The 22,833-nt window shown below is 35.7% G+C and overlaps 1 protein-coding gene across 1 annotated transcript in view; it reads right to left on the reverse strand.

The window, feature by feature from the left end:
* Positions 1 to 8,487, reverse strand: part of LOC145694656 (serine/threonine-protein kinase Chk2-like) — a 47,965-nt gene extending 39,478 nt beyond the window's left edge. The window contains exon 1 of the mRNA XM_081771099.1: positions 8,003 to 8,487. Within this exon, the coding sequence (XP_081627225.1) occupies positions 8,003 to 8,129 (127 nt within the window). The 5' untranslated portion in view covers positions 8,130 to 8,487. The remainder of the gene's footprint in view (positions 1 to 8,002) is intronic.
* Between the last annotated feature and the right edge of the window lie 14,346 nt (positions 8,488 to 22,833).

Raw genomic sequence — 22,833 nt, forward strand, 5'->3', positions numbered from 1 at the left:
ATTTAGTATGCAGATATCATTCAATTAAATTAAAATTCCAATCACAACTAAAGTTGGAAGCTACATAGGAAGTCGACAAATTTTGCCAATTTCTATCAATATATTTAAGCAACCTTGGCTTCTTCATAAAACAACAGGTATTTAGCGATACAATTTGGTTTCGTTTGGTATGTTTAGGCTTAATATTCTTATGTAATATCGAGGTAAGATTTTCACTTAAACTGACATCCGAACCGCTACTTGGTTTACAATTGAAAGAAGGGTTGTGGTTCGATCGAGAATTGAACATGGGACGCCTCGATTAAAAGGTGAAAAGGAGATAAAACCAATGCGTATGGTTTGATATGTGGAAACGTCACCATGAAGTTCATACGATTTTTTTTTTTAAAAAAAACCAGCTGGTTTAAACCACTTTGGTTTAAAACAGCCAACCCTGGTGGCCATTAGTCTTTTTTTTTTTCGATAAATTGTTACAATCTTGCTAATGGGTGAATTTTAGAATACACGCTCCAGCTGCGCATAAATAAGTTGGGCCGCTTTAAAAGGGAATAGTAGAGTAGGGTAGGGGTAAGAACGGGATAGCTTAGGGTTAAGGAAGATTTTTGATCTATTTTCATAGAACGAATAGTGTGTTATTTCCAGGGTTTGCCCAAGTGGGCCCAGCCCGAAAAAACCCACCGGGTTTTTTCGGGTTGGACCCACCTGAAAAAACCCACCTGGGTTTTTGAGCTTTTTGTTAATATATTATTGATACAACTAAGGTGATCATATTGAAAGTTATTTTTATCAGATTTTGGACTTTCCTTGGGCGAATTGAATGCTTTCACGTTAAAGTATGCAACAACATTCAACAAAAGACCTTTATAAAGTTCTGAATGCACTGAATGAATAAAAAAAAAACCTTACCTTAGCTTGAGATAATTAAGTAACAAATTAATGTATGGATTATGCTTATAGCCTATTTGAAGGGAAAAAAATGCAATTTTATACTTTAGAAAATACTTTCCGTGAATAGTGTGCTCGCCAACTCGGCGACGCCGAGGGATGCTGTCCCTCATGCGTTTAATGCGTTTAAAGCCATAGACGCCAGTATTACCAGTAAACATGTAGTGCATTAGTAAAACTATTAGTATTATTTCTTACCTTTGATGGTAACGCAAGTATTCTTCAGTAAAATTTAGTTTTCCAACAACAGTCTAGTGCAGTTATTTGTAGGTACTCTTCAAATAAGCATTCTGTAGAATCAGCGCCAACAAAAGCGTAAAAATTCGTCAAATTTAAAAAACTCGATGCTCAGAGTTCCGAACTACGTACAGCTTACTATTTCAAGTACTGAATTCGAACTTTCGTACTAGTGAAAGTTTCGATGTACAGTAAAGGGAGCTGTATTTTCGAGGGAGGAGGGAAAGAAAACACGTCCCGAAAGAAGTTCTCGGGAAATTCCCCCAATTGAACGCACAAAGCATAGGAACTGAATACTTCAACAATAAAACTATTTATTTTATGCTGGAAAATATTTAATTTCATTTAAGATTCTGAAACATCCTAACTATATATAAAACTACATGAGCTGACAAATTATTGAGCACTTCCTGCAGGGCTACAATGATTAAATTTGGCATGATGGTAGCTTTCCGGTACTAACCGACAGAAAAATTGCCAAAAGTGAATATTCTTAATTTTTAGGGGGTCTAAAGAGGGGATGAAAAATTTCCCCATGTTATTTAAATGGACCTTTTTTGGACCTATAATCTCATGTTTTAGGTACGTAGAATTGGAATAAAAACTTGAAATTCGGTATGCTTGTACGTTTTCTTAGCAGTACCTAAGTAAATCAGTAAAAATTTAAAAATCCAACTTTACAATGGTTTTATAGGGAACTGAAAAATTTTTCCCATGTTATTTATGTGGAACACCTTTTACACCCCCAAATTATTGAGCACTTCCTGTAGGGCTACAATGGTTAAATTTGACATCATTGTAGCTTTTCGGGACAAACCCACAGGAAAATTGCCAAAAGTTAATATTTTTAATTTTGAGGGGGTCTAAAGATTGGATGAAGAATTTCCCTCTGTTATTTAAATGGACCTTTTTTGGACATAATCTCATGTTTTAGGTACTTAGAATTGGAATAAAAACTTGAAAATCGGTATGGTTGTATGTTTTCGTTAGCGTTACGAAGTAAATCATCAGAAATAAAAATTTCTGACCGTAGAGTAGTTTTATGGGGAAATGAAAAAACTTTCCCATGTTATTTATATGAGTCGTCTTTACACTCCAAAATGCTTAGGCACTTCCGGTAGGATTAGAAAGATGAAATTTTGGCATGACTGTAGTCTTCCACGACTAACCGACAGAAAAATTGCCAAAAGTGAATATTTTTAATTTTGAGGGGGTCTAAACATTGGATGAAGAATTTCCCCATGTTATTTAAATGGACCTTTTTTTAAACTTATAATCTCATGTTTTAGGTACTTAGAATTGGAATAAAATCTTGAAATTCGGTATGCTTGTATGTTTTCGTAAGCGTTACCTAACTGAAACATCAGAAATAAAAAATCCCAACCGTAGAGTGGTTTTATGGGAAACTGAAAAATCCTTCCCATGTTATTTATATGGGACGTCTTTTACACCCCAAAATGTTTAGGCCCTTCCAGCATGATTAGAATGATGAAATTTGGCATGATTATAGCATTCCAGGACTAACCGACAGGAAAATAGCCAAAAGTGAATATTTTAAATATTTTTAGGGGTTTAAAGGGTGATGAAGAAATTCCCTTGTTGTTTAAATGGGCGTTTTCTTGGGACTCAAAAACTTATCTTTTAAATAGTTGAAATAGGAAAAGAAATAATAGAATTGTGGGTTCAAGAGATGCGAGGCCGTAGGCCGAGTGAAGACATTGTATGGGGGGCGATGCCCTTGGGTGGGCAGATTCAGGAAATATGAAGAGCAAGTTCACGAAATTCACTGTTGATGCAAAGGGCAATAGATAAGAAATGTGAGGCCGTAGGCCAAGCAGACTGGGGGACCTGGGGGCAGAGCCCCCAGCTAGCCAAAAGCTAGTTTATTTTATAAAATATGAATTATATCTTTCTTAGTGGTCTTAAATTAATTTTCTGGAAAGATCCCTCTTGCAACAAGTGCTCGGGAAATTCCCGAACTGAACGCACAAGGTATCGAAAGTTAACTTCAACAATAAAAACCATTTATTTTACGCTGTTAAATTAATATATTTGGTGTTCATATTTGGCAAACGTCACTGAGGCTTCTGGGACGATTCAATCTGCATTTGTTCGTTCGTCTGCTTGTACCACACATACTACAGGGAATCACTTCCGGTCTTTTAAGTGTAAAGTTTCAGAGTACAAGCACGAGACATACTAAATTTCCTGTATAGATTTTGACGGCATACCAAAGTAAAATTTCAACATGGTGACTTTTTTTTTTTTTTTTTTTTTTTCAAAATAGCGCGTATGCACGCTACAAAGCACAATTTTCGGTCTTCTAAGTCGAAATTTTTAGAGTAGAAGCACGAGATACTCTAAATTAGCTGTATATATTTTGGCAAATATCCAACGTAAAATTTCAAAATGGCGGCAATTTTTTCAAAACAGCAGTGATTAGAAAATTCTTGCAAGTTGTGACAATGATAATCTTGAAATATAAATCATATTTTAACACTTTTACCCCAAAGACATTGAAATATTTTGATAAAACCCAATTAAACCCGAAAAAACCCAATAAAACCCGAAAATACCCGAAAAAACCCATATGGGCCCAGGTGGGTTGGGCTTTTTCAGAAAAACCCGGGTTTTTTCAAACCCTGGTTATTTCTCTTATTTGAGTGAGTATACCAGCTGGAGCGAGTATTGTAGTTTGAGTTAGGTTGTGTTAAGGGTAACTACTTGCATCACTGTACTGATATTCCATTATCTGCGCTTCCGGTATACATATTTCTCATTTCTTCAATTCTACATGTACTTCTATTCCATTCTTAAATGAGACACAAATCAAAGGTTAACTGCTGTATCGCCGGACCAATTTTAGGAAATTTACCGGGTGAACTGGAGTATTTATTTAAGTTTATGAGGAAGAGTGAATAAAAGAGTGGAGGCGGATGGACTATTTCGCGGAGAGGTACACTTGTTTTAATATACGGATCCATAAATTGTAAAATGTACAGAAAAATTTGGGCAAGTCTCATTTGCCCATTTCATGTCGTGAACAGAACCCAACCAATCCCTGCGGGGCTTCTGACCCGTTCCTACTACTATTACTATTACCCCTACTGGCAAATTTTTACTTTGAGCCAAACAGTGACTTCAACCGATTCATGTGATCCGATTACAATTACTAACACAGTGAAAGTAATGTACGATGTTAAGAATTATACTATAAGTACAAGGGCCACAATGTTACTATACGATGTTAAGAATTATACTATAAGTACAAGGGCCACAATGTTACTAAACATCAATTCAGGTGAAGCGGTGACTATGAATTTTCAGATCTAAATCCCCCGCTCAAGTACCATAAAAACATCCAAAATAATAATAAATAATCACACCACTACTATAAAGCTAAGATAAGAAGGGAAAAATTAAAAAAAAAAAACACTCGTCTCTAATCATAAATCAGTGCATGACAAAGAAAAAAAAAATTACATCTCAACAAGACAATAGGACAAGCAGCAGCAAACAAAATACTTTGCCTAATACTCAAATGCAAAGCAAATCAAGAATAAAAATAATATGAATTAAAAAAAGAAAACACTTACCATTTCGCCATAGGAGAACACTCATGAATAATGAACTCATAACTGCTGATTCCACACACGAAAAAATAAGATACCAAGAACACATGCACAATACTCAACATTACTGAAAAGTATTCCTTTCCGCACACACGTCGTTTTATTAAACCGAGCACACTTGCTATTATTACAAACAAGAAACCAATAAACGTCCACTTTTACAATACATCGAAAATATCTTCAGTTTAGACCACAACTATGATAGGTTTTCTCTAACTCAATTCAACCAATTCAATTACGCGCTTCCCGCATGCCACAAACAGCAGCACACACATACATGCACACATAACATGTGACATCATACTAACCAACTACCATATGACTACACAGACACCTAGTGGGAAAAATATGAACTAAGACGTCACACCAAACGCACGAACAGTTCTAACAAGTGACTCACGCACAAACAGTTCCAGGAAGTAACTGAACCTATAAGAACCGATTAAAGTCACAGTTGGAGTCAAAGTAAAGACTTACCCCCTACTCCTACTACTACTGCTAATCTACTCCTACTCATACTATGGATCCGTATAGTAAAACTGCGATCCTAATAACATATCTACTGTAACTTAATGTAATCCAACCAAATATAACTGAATGCAGTATATTTTGGTCCATTTTTTCAATTTTCAAATTGGTCCGGCGATACAGCATCAATACAGCCCGAATCAATTACGTTTCTTTTACTTCAACTCATTTCTCCTGTAAATCATCGTTTTTTTTTTTTTTTTACGTACTTCTGTCCCCTTCATCTAAACAAGCCCTGGAGAAACTAAATAACACGCAATATTACTTAGGAAATATTCTTTCTTATTCTTCATTGAAAAAAATGACTATATAGCTTTCTTCCTATTGGCGCAAGGGAGACGGCTCTACCAAATTTTCACACATCTATTGCATTTTCCGGTTTCTTCTAGCACAGCATGCACTGCTCGAGTGAACCCGGCGTAAGTACCGATATCATTACGTTTACCGTAATATGTAACTGGGTTGATTGCAATATAGGCTTAACCTACGGGTACTAGAAAGATTTTTGAAACAATAGCTTTCCATATTATGTATAGTTTTTTGTTGGTCCACTTATCTTTGTACAATATTCCAAAAATTAATCTACATTATAATGTATATTTTGCACATTTATTGGTTAGCAGTTGATCATCTACTGAATAAGGTTCCGATTCATTGCTTTGCTCACTATGATTTGTTTACATGAAGCTGCATCAGTTTCCGAAGGAGCAGGATGCTCATACTTTTAGGGATTATTCATTCAGTATGTACGAACTTACAAAGGGGGTAACAAAGCGACTTTTATTTACTTATCTTATATATAAAAGAGAACGCACAAATCCTTTGTTCCCTCATCACGCTAATACGGCTGAACCAATTTCTTTCATTTTTGGGGGGTTATTAGGATTTGGACCCTAGATGGTTTTTATCATATCACTTTAATTTTTAATTACCAGTGTCTTGAGATAATTGACCATTCAAGTGTCCATAACGTACAAATCCTTTGTTAGTTCATCATAGGTAAAAATAAACGTATTTATATGCAACCCGCATGACCGTGTCACTCGGCGGGTTAACATAAATGACAGGCGATATAATGTTAACATTTACTGCAATCTACTATGGTTTTTATCATATCACTTGAAAGCGAAAAAGTAAAAATTATCTAAGTAACAAAGTTTATTGCGTTCCGGGGTGACCGCAGCGAAGCGGGGCGGGTTAACATAAATGACAGGCGATATAATGTTAACATTTACTGCAATCTTCTATGGTTTTTATCATATCACTTGAAAGCGAAAAAGTAAAAATTATCTAAGTAACAAAGTTTATTGCGTTCCGGGGTGACTGCAGCGAAGCGGGGTGAACGCTGCTAGTCGACTGATACGAAAATAAAAAAGAACGTACCTGTACTTTATATCTGCATGTGCAGTGCCCTTGTACTTTATCTATGACTGTGTGTGTGGGGGGGGGGGTGTTAACGCATATCGCATGTCTTGTGCACATGGATACTTCTTACTATTGCACTACGAAGAAAATTTATGGTATGTCATGTAGGAGTGGTAATAGAACACAGAAGAAACGCAGATCAGGGGATTCTCACGTATACTATTACCCTAAAATCATCTGTAAGCGGAGTAGTGAATCGAAATATATACACCGTCACCTATAATTGCTTCGAAATTTGAACCGCAAAGCTACCAAATTCGTACTGATGGCTCATCAACCTCGACCATTACGTATACGAATTTAAGAATTAGCTATGTCGAAAGTAGATCTCGACTGAAATATAAAACTTCTTGTAATTTCTACAACCTATGGTCCGAATCATCGTAATTTTACGGTTAAAATGAGTGCAAATGAATATTGGAGTACACATGTGTAAAGTCTGAAAACCGGACATGAAATCCGCTGAAGTACATCTTAAAAATAAATTAATGTCCGGTTTTCAGACTTGGGTTAAATTCCAAAATTGGGCGTCCGTTTCCAGCAAAATTTTTGAAATTTACAGGAAAGATATGGATACTTTGATCATTTGTGTGCTTGATAATATATAAGAGTCTCGAAAAATCTGTTTATTTCTTATATATAAGAGGTTATAAACATGGGACTATACGGTGAGCGGAGGGAACTACTTGGCGCAAGGTAACCGAACAGTTGCATTGTGGGAAAGAAACGAGCATTTATGTTATCAACATGGCGAATGTACAAGGGGAATTAACTAACAGTTTTAACATTTGTGAAGCAATACGTTGATAACGAGCAAAATCTTTTAAAAGTTTGTGAAGAGCACGGATTAATGAACCTAATAACAAATTGCAGAAAGTGTGGAAAGGAGATAACAGTGAAAAAAGGTGGCAAAAGCGGACGCCCAACTTAGGAATATATGCCATAAATTACCATTAAATATGAGAAATAGTCGGGAAGGTTCTAGATTACTGGTCCCCCATGTAGGTTAGCAGCAGGGTTGGTTTCTTTCGGTAATGAAGTTTATGGATTTAATTTACACAGTATTGCCGAGCAAGCGTTAGCGAGTGAAGGCGGGTTAGAGCCCCGCAGGGCACGTTGTTTTCTGTCTTTATTACTGCTCAATGGGAAGGGGGACCAGTAATCTAGAACCTTGCCCAACTAGTCTGTAATCACAAGAAACTATGTATTATTTTGAAACAAGTAACATACGTTACCAATTCGTTTTAATGTATCTAGCATGGGGAAGAGAATTCCCCAAGCAGCTTCATTTTCTTCATTTCCATTTTGAGACGGTAGGTAATTCTGACTTTCAAGTTCTTGGGTTTGTGGTAACTGACTCATTTCTGACACTAATCTACATAAAATTCTTCGTTTTCACAGATGAACACAGGTTAGGTATGTTTATATATCTTCACGCATGAACCTTCTCCAGCTTCCTTCGGAACATATGAAACTCCACAGTACCTGAACCTGATAGTTCGTGAACTTCATACACACTACAAATGTACAGATAATCAAAATAAATGTGTAACTAATGTTATAAATGTCCTATTTTCCACAATAATAATATACAGAATATATTTCAGAAGTTTCGACAAAAGTTAATGGAAAATTAAAGAGAAATCTTATCTTGTCACATTGTAAAAACATCTCCATTTAATTTCTGCAATAACATTCTGGCGGGAAATCAAGCCAAAAGATAAGCTCATTCAGGGCTGCCAACTAAGTAGATGCTAATTATTGTGCATGATGGTCAAAATTATGGTATTTTCTAGGGTATTATGGTACGGTCCAAAAATCAAGCGTGATATACAGTAATTATTATTGCGCCCCCCATTTGTTTATTTGTCAATTGGAAAGCTACTTATTTCGAGCTTTATTATTATTATTATGTGACAATATCATCAACGTCGTTTGTCTTACGTATTCGTACAATGAAATCTGAACAAAATAAATTGTTTAAATCTTATGAAGCACTAGACTACATTGTGCAGTAAAATTAGAATAAATAAAATACGGTACTAACTGACGGAGCTCGAGATATAGTTTAAATCACTTTATTCAAGGTTCAAATGCAAGGAAGAAAATTAGTAGCTAATGTTTCATATATAGTGTTACACTGTCTTGTATGGAAGCAGCACTAGAATCATTACATACAAGATTGTCAGTTTTATCATGCTACATCATGAGAAACCTAAAAGGAAAACGCTAAAATGCACACAGAATTTTTGCGGCTTCACAAAAACGTTTACTTCTCATAAAATTTAAAAGTTGTACAACTTTATTTGTAATGCATTTCAGCACGTCAAATTCTTTCTTCATGCACAGAATAACATAGTAATTTTGGGGAAATTAATCTCTCTCATTTAGGATTTCTCTTCCATTTAATATTTATTTATAACCAAGATTTCATAGGCACAACTGAAGGGATATTTTACAGTCAAATACTATCAATAACTAGGGAAGGAAAATTTGGAAGCAAGTCAGCCCGGGCCCATATAGCTCTATTTAAAGGTACCATTCCAGCATTCACATGGTGAGAGTGAGAAAACCGTGGGAAACCTCAGTCAGAATGTTCGGCCTCGAAATTTGAACCCAGGACCTCCCAATTGCCAAGCCCACGCTTATCACTTACCTACGCTTGCTCGGTGATAAATATGTCGAGGATCTCTGTTACTACCTTAGATGCTTGAAACCTCGGTCTGATTTCCGATGGGATTGCCCACGAGACAAGGGAAGATATAATTTTCGTGATGATTTACGAGATGAACAAAACTCTTCCAGTAAACACAGCATCCTTTTTTTTTTTTCTAGACGAGACAGCTCTTTCACTACAACTTTTAGAGACAGGATAGCTCCGAACCCTGCTCAGATTTAACATTACATCTCTCTGTGCTGTAAGGAATGAAATTTCAATGAAACAAGCACGCTATACTTAAAAAAAAAGAAAAGATTGAGTAACATTAACACGCACAAAATGAAATGGCTCTATGCACTACGTGGCCCCGTATATCGTAATTGCTAAAGTCTTTTCTTTTGGTGCGAGCAGTCCGCGTTCGATTTCTGGTTGGGACACTCGGTCGAAAAGATGCGTAACAATTGTCCTGAGTGAGGCTTTTCCTGGTTTCTCCTAATTCAAACTCACGAATGACGGGATGGCACCTAATATATATGTCTCAGATCACTTCCTTCCTTCCCCATACTCGAATAATGTGATCGCCGAGATTCGTTATCTCTAATACACGATGGGGTTAAGGCCTTAGATGCCAGTAATGCTCAGAACTCGTATGTATAAATAAATCTTACATCGATAAATCTGCACTACAAAAATTACAATCTAAAGAAGTTTCCTAGAAACTCCTCCGTATCACTATTGAGGTTTATATGTAATACATTAGAAAAGTTGTTTTCTTTTTTTTTAATACAATACAATACAGTGGTCCCCTTGCAATTGGATTTTTCTTCCCTTCTCAGTTTCTGATGCAGCGCAGATGCAAGTATTAAAGAACAGACAGAATCTTCATCTGGCAAAAACTGTTTTCCGAAAAAAAAAACAGTCACTTCGTTCTAAAGTGCAACAAAGTTGTCCTTTTGGTAAACAGGGCAATAAAACCATTAAGGGATAGTATATGTTTATGGTACCGTACTTCAGACGGTGGAGACAGAGAATACAAAGGAAGTGAAACCAGTGTCATATTTACAACTTTATATTCTATGTGGATAAAAAATACAAAAATTCCATATTCGTCCGATTTTCCAATATTTAAGTGAAGCAAAGATAGTCGCATCTCCTGGATTATGGTGCTTTTGCGTACCATAATGAAAGTACAGTGAAACCTGTCAACTTGGCCACCTTTCTAAGTTGGCCACCTGCTTATCTTGGCCTAGTGCGTCTTAAATCTGCATTTTCCCATAAGACATTCGTTACTTACTACTCTATAAGTTGGCCACCTGTCTATCTTGGAAGTTGGCCACACTGAAGCAATGTTAACCCTATGATGATAATGATAAATTTAAATGCGTATCTTGGCCACGGAAAATACAGTTTTGTTATTTTTCTTAACTCTTTCGAATTCCCATATGAGAGGCAAATGTTCTGTATTTGTGACTGGACACAAAGAAGCATAGATTCGCACGATTTGTTCTTGGAGGTCAATGGCCAGAACACTACCCTCATAAAAGGGTGGTGAAGGAAGATGTGAATAAGAAAAGCACGTACAGGAATTCAGGAAATGGTTGTACGTATTTGTTTACCTTGTCTGTTTTGGTAAGACCATCAGCTGTATCGGCTCTTTCATCAGTGGGAAGCTTTAGTAATTCCGGAAAATGCTCAATTGTCATTTATTGGCATTTGTCGGCTTGTCAAAGATAGCGAAGTTTTTGAGATATGAATTCCCTCAAGATTTTCTCAAAACATCTTTCGCTCCAAGGGAAACACTTCTAGCTCATTAACAAGAGGTAGTTAACTACAATATTAGAATGTGGATATCTGCCAAAAAGAATAAAGCAAATATGTCTAGAATGAACTACCATTCAGTAACAACTGAAAAGAAGTCATATAAATTGCATATGAATTTCTCAATTTATAACTTAGCTTTTCTTCTTTTCAATCTTAATAACTCAGTGTGCTATAACATCAATTTCAATAAACTGCGTATATACACTTCTATTTCATGGTTGTTTGTGTTATTGTGTTTTCAATCCGAATAATCCAATGTACCAGACTAGTTTCAGGAAGAGAAAGGTATGCATATATATTAAACATACTATCAAGAGCGCCGATCCTGGGGGACCGAGGGGGCCTGGGCCCCCATTTTATTTATGAGTATAAAATATTTGGTATAATTTGAGTGCAATTTGTCTTAAAATCTTCATATATATACCTTCTGCATCTGAATGGGACCCCCAAAATTTACAGAGAAATCGGCGCTCTTGCATACTATAGTAATATTTTCTAGTACTGTATATTTTTATGATTACTCTATATACATTATTTATAAATAGCTGTCGTGCCAATGCTTATTAAAATTTTACAATCAAGTAATACTAGAAATCCTATTCTAAAAATACGCAAATCACACTTATTTTCTGTAAGTTGGCCACCTGTCTAAGTTAGCCCCTTTTCGATGGAACGGATGGTGGCCAACATAGACAAGTTCCACTGTGCTATGGTATATTGTACAGGACTTGAAATTATGGTATGTGTACCATAATTATGATACGGTTGACAGCCCTAAGCGCGTTCCACCACCAACAGGTGCCAACCGATTTGAGTAGAACTTCCCTCTTACAAGTCTATAATTTTCCTTCATTTCATAAACATTTCTCATTTTCCGAAATTTTCCTAATTTTGAACGAATTAGAACAGAAGGTGGAAATCTTTAGTTTCGGTGAAAATAAAGCTACTTCAGAAAGTAATTGCATTGATAATCGAAAACCACGCCAATATACTGTATGTTCTAGAAATTCTGAAGTTGAGGTGCGAGAAATTCCAATCGCAAGTAGTTACAGGGATGGTACTACTACAAGTATTGTTACTACAATAGCTAGTACTACTCCGTGCAATAATAACATGTTTAATTAATTGTAATACAAATCAAATTATAACTTTATATTGATGCTACTGCGCATAATGCGAAGATAGTTCACTTTCCAATTACATTCCTCCCATTACACTCCTTGTCGTTGTAATTTACAAATTTTGTAAATCTTGTTTGCTGTGAAGATCTAAATGTCGTCTAATAACAAATAAATAAATAAAATAAAATTTTAAAAAATGTTGCACAGTTAATATTTATTACCTAAAATGAGTCTACCCACACAGTGGCGGAGCCAAGGGAAGGCCTGGGGGCTAGGCACTCTTGCTCAAATTCTTACACCCCCCTCCCCACATAGAGTGATACTGCTATAGGTCGACAAACGGTAAGTTGATAGTAGCCACAAGTGAAACTACTTCCGAAACATCTCTCGACAACAGTTACCAACTGAACATTACCGTATGTTGCAATAGTCTGCGTTCCGAGTAAAAGCTCCAGGCTCGTTTTTGGTTTGTAGTACAGCAAGATCTAATTCATCGAAATCTGTAAGGTGCATGCACTGACCTCAATCTGAACGTCCCTTTTAACCTCTATCTCTTTTCTGGTTACCTTCTTTGTTTTCGACAAAGAACTAGAAAAAAGACCAAAATCAGTCGGCATTCTCATTCGCTTCGATGTTGAAAGTCATACTATAGTACGGAAGGTATAACGTTGTTAGCTTCCCGTGAAAAGGTGTAATGACGTTCATGCAGAGTTGCCAGCTTGGTTACTCGTAGCTCGCTGAGCGCAGTAGATGGTTGAGGTTGAGTGACCTTGCGATGAGTAAGTTAGGCAAATCTGAAGGGTGGTGATTGGCTATCCCTTTATCACACCCAGAGTGACGTGCAGGTCCAAGAGCGGGAAGCCAACGATGTTATACCTTCTAGACTATACAATATGAGATGCTTATTTATAAATAGCAGACACTGCAGTAAAAAATTACACTTGTGTTGGGCGAAAGAAGTCTCCATACACTAAGTAATTCATTTCCATTGATTATGGCGACATATAACAAATGCATAGCATCCATTAAATAATTTGGTATTATTATTATTATCAAATAATATCAAGCCGTCTTATTTAATATACAGTAAAAGAAGAGAGCAGAAAATTTTTATTATTTCTGTCATTCTCTCTGTTGTTTGTATCCCAATCGTTCGAGAAAATTAAGATAGTAAACAGAGGCGTCATTTCAAACATCGCTTGAGGGGGAAAGAGCACCACCGACACATGACTTCCAACTTTTGTACTAGTATATTAGTAGACAATCGATTAAAGTATAATGTATTCCTCAAAATCTTGGGGGCATAATTGCCCCCTCCTGCCCCCCTAAATGACACCCCTGATACTAAATACTTCCAACACCTACTATTTGCTACTGATACTGGTTCTCCATCTCGACTACCTTCTAGTCTTGCCTTTAGTACGTCTTGCTTCCTTGGCTACTATGTAGAAATCTGCTGCGATGTTAACAAGCGGTACTAGCGATATGCAAGGAAAACGAAGTCAGAGCTTCGTGGACCTATACTACTAACTAAAGCCTGGGGAAATAAGAATAACAAAATTCAATGATCCTTTATAAATAAATCGCTCAGAAGTATTTGCTTTTAAACGATTTTAACTGTAACTTAATCCCAAAACTGCTAATACTAGAGAAATTCCGAAGTTTAATACAGAGCCAGTGCTACAATGTCCTGATTACTATCCATCAGTTAAGAAACCGAGATGATACAACTTGGTCGCGGCAGTAATGCTTTTTTGTGTAAAAGTGGTAGTTGCTCCCATGACCAGGTTGTATCATCACGTTATCTGATGTTTAGTAATCACAGATATATCAGGAGTTTGTGGGACTGGTCCACAGATCTTCCATTCAGTAAGTTCAGTCAGTGAATACCCATTTTTATCATATACATTTAAATTTGTTCTTCGTCAAAATATGCATCTCTGAGAAAATTAACCACTAAGCATTTCTGAGGAGATTACATTGTAGGAATTATGCAGAATATTTAAATCAGTGGTGACATGATTTTTCAACAGGATATCCTAATTAATGCCCATCCTTCAAATCTAATGTCAAAACTAACAATATTAATTTAGCATCGACTACAGGATAGTAACGTTAAGTTATTTCAACTACGTTTGAATTTATTTTAAGGCTTTGAAACATCCGAGAGTCAGAGGATAGAAATGTGGGAAATGAGTCAATAGGGCCATAAAAATTTCCCTAGTGACACCGAGGAAAAATCTTGGTAAACTCCTCAGTCGAAACATTTACCCAAGAGATAGACCACACCATCTCCCGAATCTAAATTGGATGTTCTACGTTGAGCTTTGGCCATTTGGTGTGAGTGTGAAGTGTTTGTGTATCTGAATTCATGTCAAATTCTAAAAACTAGTGAAGGTAAACAAACGAAAGAAAGAAAAAGGCAACGTAAACTTCTTTTGCTGTAAGGAGTCCCTATTGAAATGTTTTTTTTAACACTGTTTGATATTAAGGAAAGAAAAACACGTCTCCTGTTGTTGCTTCAAAGAGTGTTCACTTCATAATTTTGTAGCGTCCAGTTTTTCCCCTACAATATTTTGAATATTCTGTTTATAATATTTTTGTCTGTTTTCATTTGTTTATGTAATTTGATTATGGTTTACTCTTTTGGTTTGGTGTGTTTTTGAAATTGTTTAACTAGTGTCTCTACAATTGACAAAGTTAGTCTTTATAATTTGTATGCTGTGCTTTTGAAAAGGATTTCCGTAAAGGAAGAAAGTTGAACTGTTCATCGTCCGGAATTGCGCGGCAAGAAAATGTAGAGAAGATTGGAGAATGTTACTTATTTCACAATAATTGTAAAAATTAACAAATTGATGAGCAGGATAAGTATATCTTTTAAAGAAGTTGAATATTTACGCTACAACATTTCTTTGTGTATTTTATTCTTCAAAGTTATGAACGAAAACTAAGTGAAAATGCAAAATTGAAACAATAATAAAAACATCAGTAGCGGTTCGTAGTCTGTAGAAGTACCGGTTGCAATGTTGCAATATCAAAGGTATGTAGTTACGCACAAGTGTTCCCCTCCCCGCAGCATTCTTGAGTCTTATCCAAAAAATATTCAGGAAATATGAAGAGGAAAGTCCTTATAAGCTCCATTTGTATATTTATTGATTAAAGTGTATTCTCTAATACTAATTTAATATATAAGTTTTTTTTTCAAACAACCACTATCAATGTACGTTTATACACTATTTATATACAAAAACTTCTACGTTCATGTTATTGAACAAGAGATAAATCGAATATATAGCATGTGCTGTAAGCCATGAATGATATCGTTAACCCAGAAAGAAGAAAAAAGCAAGAAAATTGCATATATTCATGCACACAGTTAAACAAAATTATTTAATTAAGTAAACTATGTATTATTTTAGAATGAAAGGTCTTTCTTCGTTCTTTTCGAGCTTCAAATTCTTCTATGACTTCATTAAAATCTGAAATGTTGCTCGCCAAGTTTTTCTGAATAGAAAGCATCACTACTGAAAATATTTTCCGCTTTATTTTCTTTAAGGTACGGAAACACCTCTCTCCTCCGACAATATGCATTTTGTTAGCATTTCTTTGTATGAATATAAGGAACAAAGAGTTCATTTTCAGTAACTACGTATTTTTGTCTGCTGTTCTATTATAAAGAAGCATGAAATATAAGATTTTTTCCTTCAAAAATGAAAAAAAAATAATAATAGTTTAACATTCCAGCAATTTAGGCTAAAGAAGACAGATGAGTATTGAAAGTGAATGATTTGAGATTATCTTTTTATGCTCTCCGCCGGAAATTGAACACGGGATCATGTGCACGAGCGACACACAACTAGGAATCAGACCAGTGGTAAGACATTCTCTTCTTCGAGTCTCGATCGCCCCCTCTCCCCCCCAGAATAGGATATTTTTTATTTTAAAAATAAAATCTATCCCCAAAATTTTTAACTTTGTATTATAAATGTAAAATAAAATCTATTGACTTCGAACGACTGCCCTCCCCCAAATATTCAGCTTGGATCCGCCCGTGCTACCACCAGACGCGTATTTGCTCTTTGCGAGTTTCTGTTTGGTGACTAACGTCTTTCTTCCAAGCGTCTATATCTCACTCAACCTATCAATTGAGTCAAGCGCTGCCAAACGGAGGAATTCGTAACTACTACAGAAGCTGACTATATAGCCTACCAGTTGCAATGAAATAGCAACTGGAAACGTGTGATACGGGAGGATAGCAGCGATGCAAGAATAAATCCACTTCCTCATGTTAAGAGATAGGAGCTCGCTGCCATATGCTCAATGTTACTGCTTCCAGTGGCAACGCTTGCTGCCACTGGATTTGTATATCACTCTCTTTCTTTCAGTTTTTTTAAATTAATTTTTTTTAGACATGCATCAATACTGTTTTGCGCTCAAGAGCAAAGGTTTATTTTTTACTGATACACTACTTTAATACTTAAAAATATCTTTAGTATTAAAGAAATATCCGGTTGCACAACCATGCAACACATAGTACCATCCGCCACTGAAAAACATCATGGTTCTACTTTGAAAGTAGACGGATATTGATATAATTATAGTGCTAGAATGTGGTGTTTGCACTTATAAGTAATAGTATTGTTCAAAAAAATCGAAAAATACTAAACAGACATAACTGCATTTTTTAGTATTACAGCACAGCTGCAAAGTATTACATGTATTGGTTACTACGGTAAAATTTTCAGCATATAGTATTACCTGTACAGTAAGTGTTAAATAAATTGAATATTTTATTGCCCTTCAGGAATGACCGCTATAGTATTTTCTTTTTACAACGACTATAATTCAGATTTAATATAAAGTGTCATGTGGCAACAAAATTATAGTAGCACAAGTCTTGAACCAACGAACCTGAATACGTGAAGGAAAATTAGTTTCTTGGTAAGTTTTTCTTTTATAAGAAGTGGCGACCCATGCTAAAAATATGTTTTACGTCTTGGCTAGTATATTTATAAATAATAAGAGAAGACAACGCAAAACAGAATATTGCCATGTGTTTCACAAAATACTATTTCCGTTGCATTACATAATAAATTGCGACCCAGCCGTAAGATATTTGTTTTTAGACATTGATTGCTAGGTTTTGTTGCAAACAAGCCCAGATAGAAAGTATTTTAATAGTACTGTTATGAACAATTTGTGTTTACTGAACTTTTAAGTGAGCTTCTGAAGGAAATTTAATAGTAAATATCAAGATGACGAGCGATAGCAGTAGTGGAGAAAATTCTTAGGACGAAAGTGTTGGACATAGTTGTTGTAATCGAAAATATAGGTATAGTGTAGCTTGCAGTACCTGTAAACACTGGTGTCATTTAAGGTGTCAGGGGATACCAAATACGGAATATGAAATACTGAAAATGAAAAGTGTAAAATGGAGCTGCTCAGAGTGTAATTTAAAAAGCGGTACCGATAGAGAAGAGAATTTAGATCGCCGTAATGCCGAAATCACAGATAATGATGACGTTGTAGGGAACAGTGTGGAGGAAATTCAAGTTACCGTACGAAAAGTAAGCAGTGACTTAGTAAATGGAACGGAAGATCTCGTTAATGCCAGTAATCAAACCAATTCAAATGCCAAGTCTATAATGCTATTAGAAAAATTAAACGAAATGTCGATAAAACAGGATAATCAGTCAAAAGTGTTAACTGAAAGATTAGACTGTCAGGCAAGGGGATTTAGTGAAAGGTTAGAAAACCAGGTTAAAGCAATAAGTGATAGTTTTGATAGAAATATAATTGAGTTACAGGGTGAATTAAAGGCTTTTCGGTAGAGACTTGCCTTGAAATTCGTAGGGACTTAGAACTTGTATAGGACGATGTTGAAACCTTGAAGAACAAGTGTGAAGAAGTAGATTCACAAGTAGAAGAACTGAATAACCGTTTAGTGATTTTAGAAAATGATACGAAGAGACATGAATCTAGTATTTGTCAGTTAAATGAACGTGGAAATTCATTGCAAGAAGGAAATAGGGTTAAAAATAACGAAATAGAGCAAAGCATTGAAAGAAATATCCATTTGTGTAGCCAAAGAAATTAACATATAGACAAATGTTTGAACGAATTAGAAAAGAAGGTGGAAATCTTTAGTTTCGGTGAAAATAAAGCTACATCAGAAAGTAATTGCATTGATATTCGAAAACCACGCCAATATACTGTAAATTCTAGAAATTTTGAAGTTGAGGTGCGAGAAATTCCAATCGCAAGTAGTTACAGGGATGGTACTACTACAAGTATTGTTAGTACAATAGCTAGTACTACTCCGTGCAATGAACGAATTAATGTTACATCGCCTTTTAGTTTGCCTCTTGAACCACTTAAGAGCAAATACAGTATATGGTACTGAAGCGACTAACGTTTATAGTAATGCTAATAGTTTTTATCCTTTTAACACTACTAACAGCCAGTTAGCTTGTTCAACTGCTGTTGCATGGTCTGGTTTAAGGTCTTTTCAACCAAATACAAATACTTTTAGTGCTAATCGTGTTAACAATCCTTTCTACTTTCGACCAATGAATCAAAGCGATACTGGTTTCAGTCGAAACGGAAGTATGTTCCCATATTCAACTCAAGAATACTAAGCGAGAAAATGGTAACAATACAAGCTTTTCCTTAAGAGATTTAAGCGCGTTACCAAACATGATGGTAATCCTACGCAAGGTGCAGCAGGAAACTTTTTAAGAGAATTAGTTCAGTGCATGGAATTGTATAATATGTCAGAAAGGGAGAAATTGCTAGTAATTAGGAGACTGTAGATACATTTAGCGTCAGCGTGGCTAAAATCAGTTTCAGGAGAAATAAATTCATTCAATGATTTTGTCTATCAGTGTAGAAAGCAGTATTTCTCAGCGCGCCTGGAACGTGCACAGAAAAGACAGTTGCAAGCTCTTCGTTACTATAAGGTGAAGTTCCCGCGAATGGTAGATTTTGTATGGTACATTGTAAATCAGTATTACAGTATTTGCGATACGGTAAATGAAACAGAGCTAGTAGATCTAATACTCGAGTGTTTACCAGAAGGGGAGTCAAAATTGTTAAGACTAGTAGGTTGCCAGGATACGGAATCTCTAATTGCTCATTTGATGGAATTAGAAGCACAGATGGATGTTGCAGTGTCAATCCTCTAGTGTAAAGCAAACAAAAATAGCTTTTGTTAGAAATGTTAATGTTAGAGAGTAAAAAGACGAAAATTAATTCTTCGGTGCAAACGGCAGTTTTTTGGTAATACAAACCGTGAAACTTCTGATGTTGAAGATTATCAGTATTCTTACAAGCCCTACCGTTACCAACGGAATAATAAGTTTAGAAGAAATGGTCGTGGTAGGAAAAGGATGTATAATAATGATATTAATAGGGATTATAACTCAAATTGGAGACGTGACGACCCCAAGTTAAATTCGTATCCTAATGAGTCGCCAAAGTACAATATTCATCAGAGAATGACGAAGGCGAAAGGAATGTAAATTATCGGATGGGAATTGATTCCACTAAGAGAAATCCTAACAGAAATACCGTAATGACAGATGCTGTTGTTCATCCCTCGCGCGAGGATAACTTCCCGTGCAGTCGACATTAGAAGGGGGAAATTTCGACTGCAATTTGAGTCCCCTGCAGTACTGAAATTTCGAAAATACTTCTGGTAACAGATGTTTCAATTTAACGAGCAATTTGCATGGTGATAAATCTAATTTTAGTGTTAACAATATCCAAGAAGAGGGTGAAGAAGAAGTTCGAGTTAACAAGATTTCAGAGGATAGCGGTTGTGCGTCAAGTAAAATTTTAGAATCGTCCTCAGAATTAGTTTTCAAACCGTGGCAGGATAATTATCCACTTGTAGCACGAAGTCGAAACGTGCCATTGCAAATACGTTTTGTTATCGATGAAGAGAGTGAGTTAGTTATTATAGGATATAAATTACGAAGTGTCATCCTCCTACTGTGGATTGCGAAGTAGCTGGACTTCCTATAAAGAGCACAATCGATTGTGGCTCAGAATTAAATTTACTGAATCTATCTGTTTGGAATAAAATAAAGAATAAATATCCTTCCGCCAAAATTACGCCCAGATCCTAATATTGTTCTGTGTGGTTTCGCTGGAAATGAGAAATACTTAGTGAAAGGTTATCAACTTTTGAATCTAGAAATCCAGGGTAAGATATTCGAGACACCTGTGTATGTGGTGAAAAACCTGAAGGCTGATATGATACTAGGTGTTCCATTCATTAAAAGATATAATGCTGTGATAGATTGGAAAAACAAAATCCTGTCCTTCGAGGATTCTAATGAAACAAGTTACTGTAAACTTAGATGAATATAATATCCTTTTGGCAAAGTTAGAAGTGTATGATCCGATCCAAGAAGAAGAAAAGGGTGTAATATCCCAAGAAGAAATCGAGAATTACGTTCGTGAAAGAAATGACTTGGATAACGAGACGAAGTCAAAATTATTATCATTGTTGCTTAAATATCGTACGTTGTTTTGTGAGTATCCGAGAAAAATTAAGACAGCCGTATAAAATTCAGTTAAAGGATAATGAGCCAGGAGTAGGTAAATCTTACCCAGTTCCTCAACATATACAGGGTGAACTCGAAAAAACCTTGAGTAAATGGATACGAATTGGTGTAGTGAAAGAATGTGTTAGTCCTTATAAAAATCCAATACATTGCGTTTGCAAGTCATCAGGAAGCGTGAGGCTTGTATTAGATTTGAGACAATTGAATACCAAAGTCATAGCACTAAGGTTACAAGTGAAACCAATAGTAGGCATTTTAAATCGTATGTCAGGGTCTACTGTTTTTTCTTCATTGGATTCTACGGATCCATACTATGGTATTGTTCTTCATCCAGATTCATCTCTTTGTACTAGTTTCCTTTATTGAGAAAGACAGTTCATCTTTTTACGAATGCCAATGGGACTAAAGTCTTCAGGATCAGTTTTTCAAAGTGTTATGAATCATTATTTTGATATTAGTATTAAGGACTTTGTCATATGTTATTTAGATGATGTGATGTGCTCCTCACCTTCGTACGAGGATCATTTTTCTCACTTGGAAAGAGTATTAGAAATTTTTCGAAGAGTAAACTTTCCGTTGAACTTTAGGAAATATCAATTTTTGAAATCCAAAATTTTGTTCTTAGTTCATGTAATAAGAGGAAATTCCATAAGGTGAATCCTAAACATAACGAAGCAATTCGAAATTTTCCAATTCCAAAAACAAGAAGCACTTGAAGGCATTTTTAGTGCTTGTTGGATGGAGAAGACGTTTCGTCAGTAATTTTTCAGAGTTAACAAAACCTTTGTACGAGCTATTAAAGAAAGTGGATAAATTTGAATGGACACCTGGAGCTTTAGAATCTTTCGACAAATTGAGAGTCATATTGAGTTCACCTCCTGCTTTATCTCAGCCAGATTTTAATCTAACATTCCATATCTATACTGATGCCACTGCCCATAATAAACTTGGGTCCGCGCACGGCCCGCATGATTCAAAAACTGCAGAGGTTTGACTTGGAGTTTGTATATTTTCCAGGAGTAGAAAACAGATTTGCGGACATTTTGAGCAGGTATCCACCTGATGACAAAGAAAAGGAACCTCAAATATACCGAGTAAACTTCATGTCTCAGGAGGATGACTAACTTGTAAGTTTTGATGAAATAAAAGAAGGTCAAGCATCAGATGATTATTGTGTAAATCGAAGATCTCTGGCAGCAGATTTACAGTTCCAGGATAAAGTTAAAATTTTGGATGGTATAATTTATAAAAGAAATCCGAAAACTCAGAATTGGTTGTTAGTGATCCCCAGTAAGATGAATTCGGATTTGGCCCAAAAGATATATGTTAACGGACATTTGGAATTAAGAAAATGCCTAGCTTTCGCTAAATCAGTGTTTTATTGTAAAGGTATGAGGTCTACCTTCGCAAAATGCATAAAGGACTGCCTTGATTGTGCTACGTCTAAGTTCACTAATAGAAAAAATACCTAGAGAAACACATCACATACCTAGAGAATCACATTACTGCTGAGAAAGCACACGAGAAAATTTGTGTTGATATTGTTGGTAAACTTCCAGGCAGTTCCAGATACTATTTTATACATTCCATTTTTTTTCAAGGTTCATTTGCTTTTACCCACTAAAATTAGCGAAGACGAAAAAAATTGTCGCTATATTAGAAAAGAGATATTTCCATCATTATCCTATTCCAGCATGTTGTATTACTGATCAAGGAGCTCAGTTCAATTCGAAAGTGTGAAAAGAATTTTGCACAAAATATAAAATGCGGCATATCATGACATCCTTTTATAATCCAATGTGTAAAGCTTTAGTGGAAAGGAAACATAGAGACTTAAATACTATCAGTGTCAAATACTATCCATGAGAATCACACACTGGAGTAAAGTATTGAAA

The sequence above is a fragment of the Thermobia domestica genome, chromosome 9 (genome assembly GCF_964235325.1).
Source record: "Thermobia domestica chromosome 9, izTheDome1.hap1.1, whole genome shotgun sequence".
NCBI lineage: Eukaryota > Metazoa > Arthropoda > Insecta > Zygentoma > Lepismatidae > Thermobia > Thermobia domestica.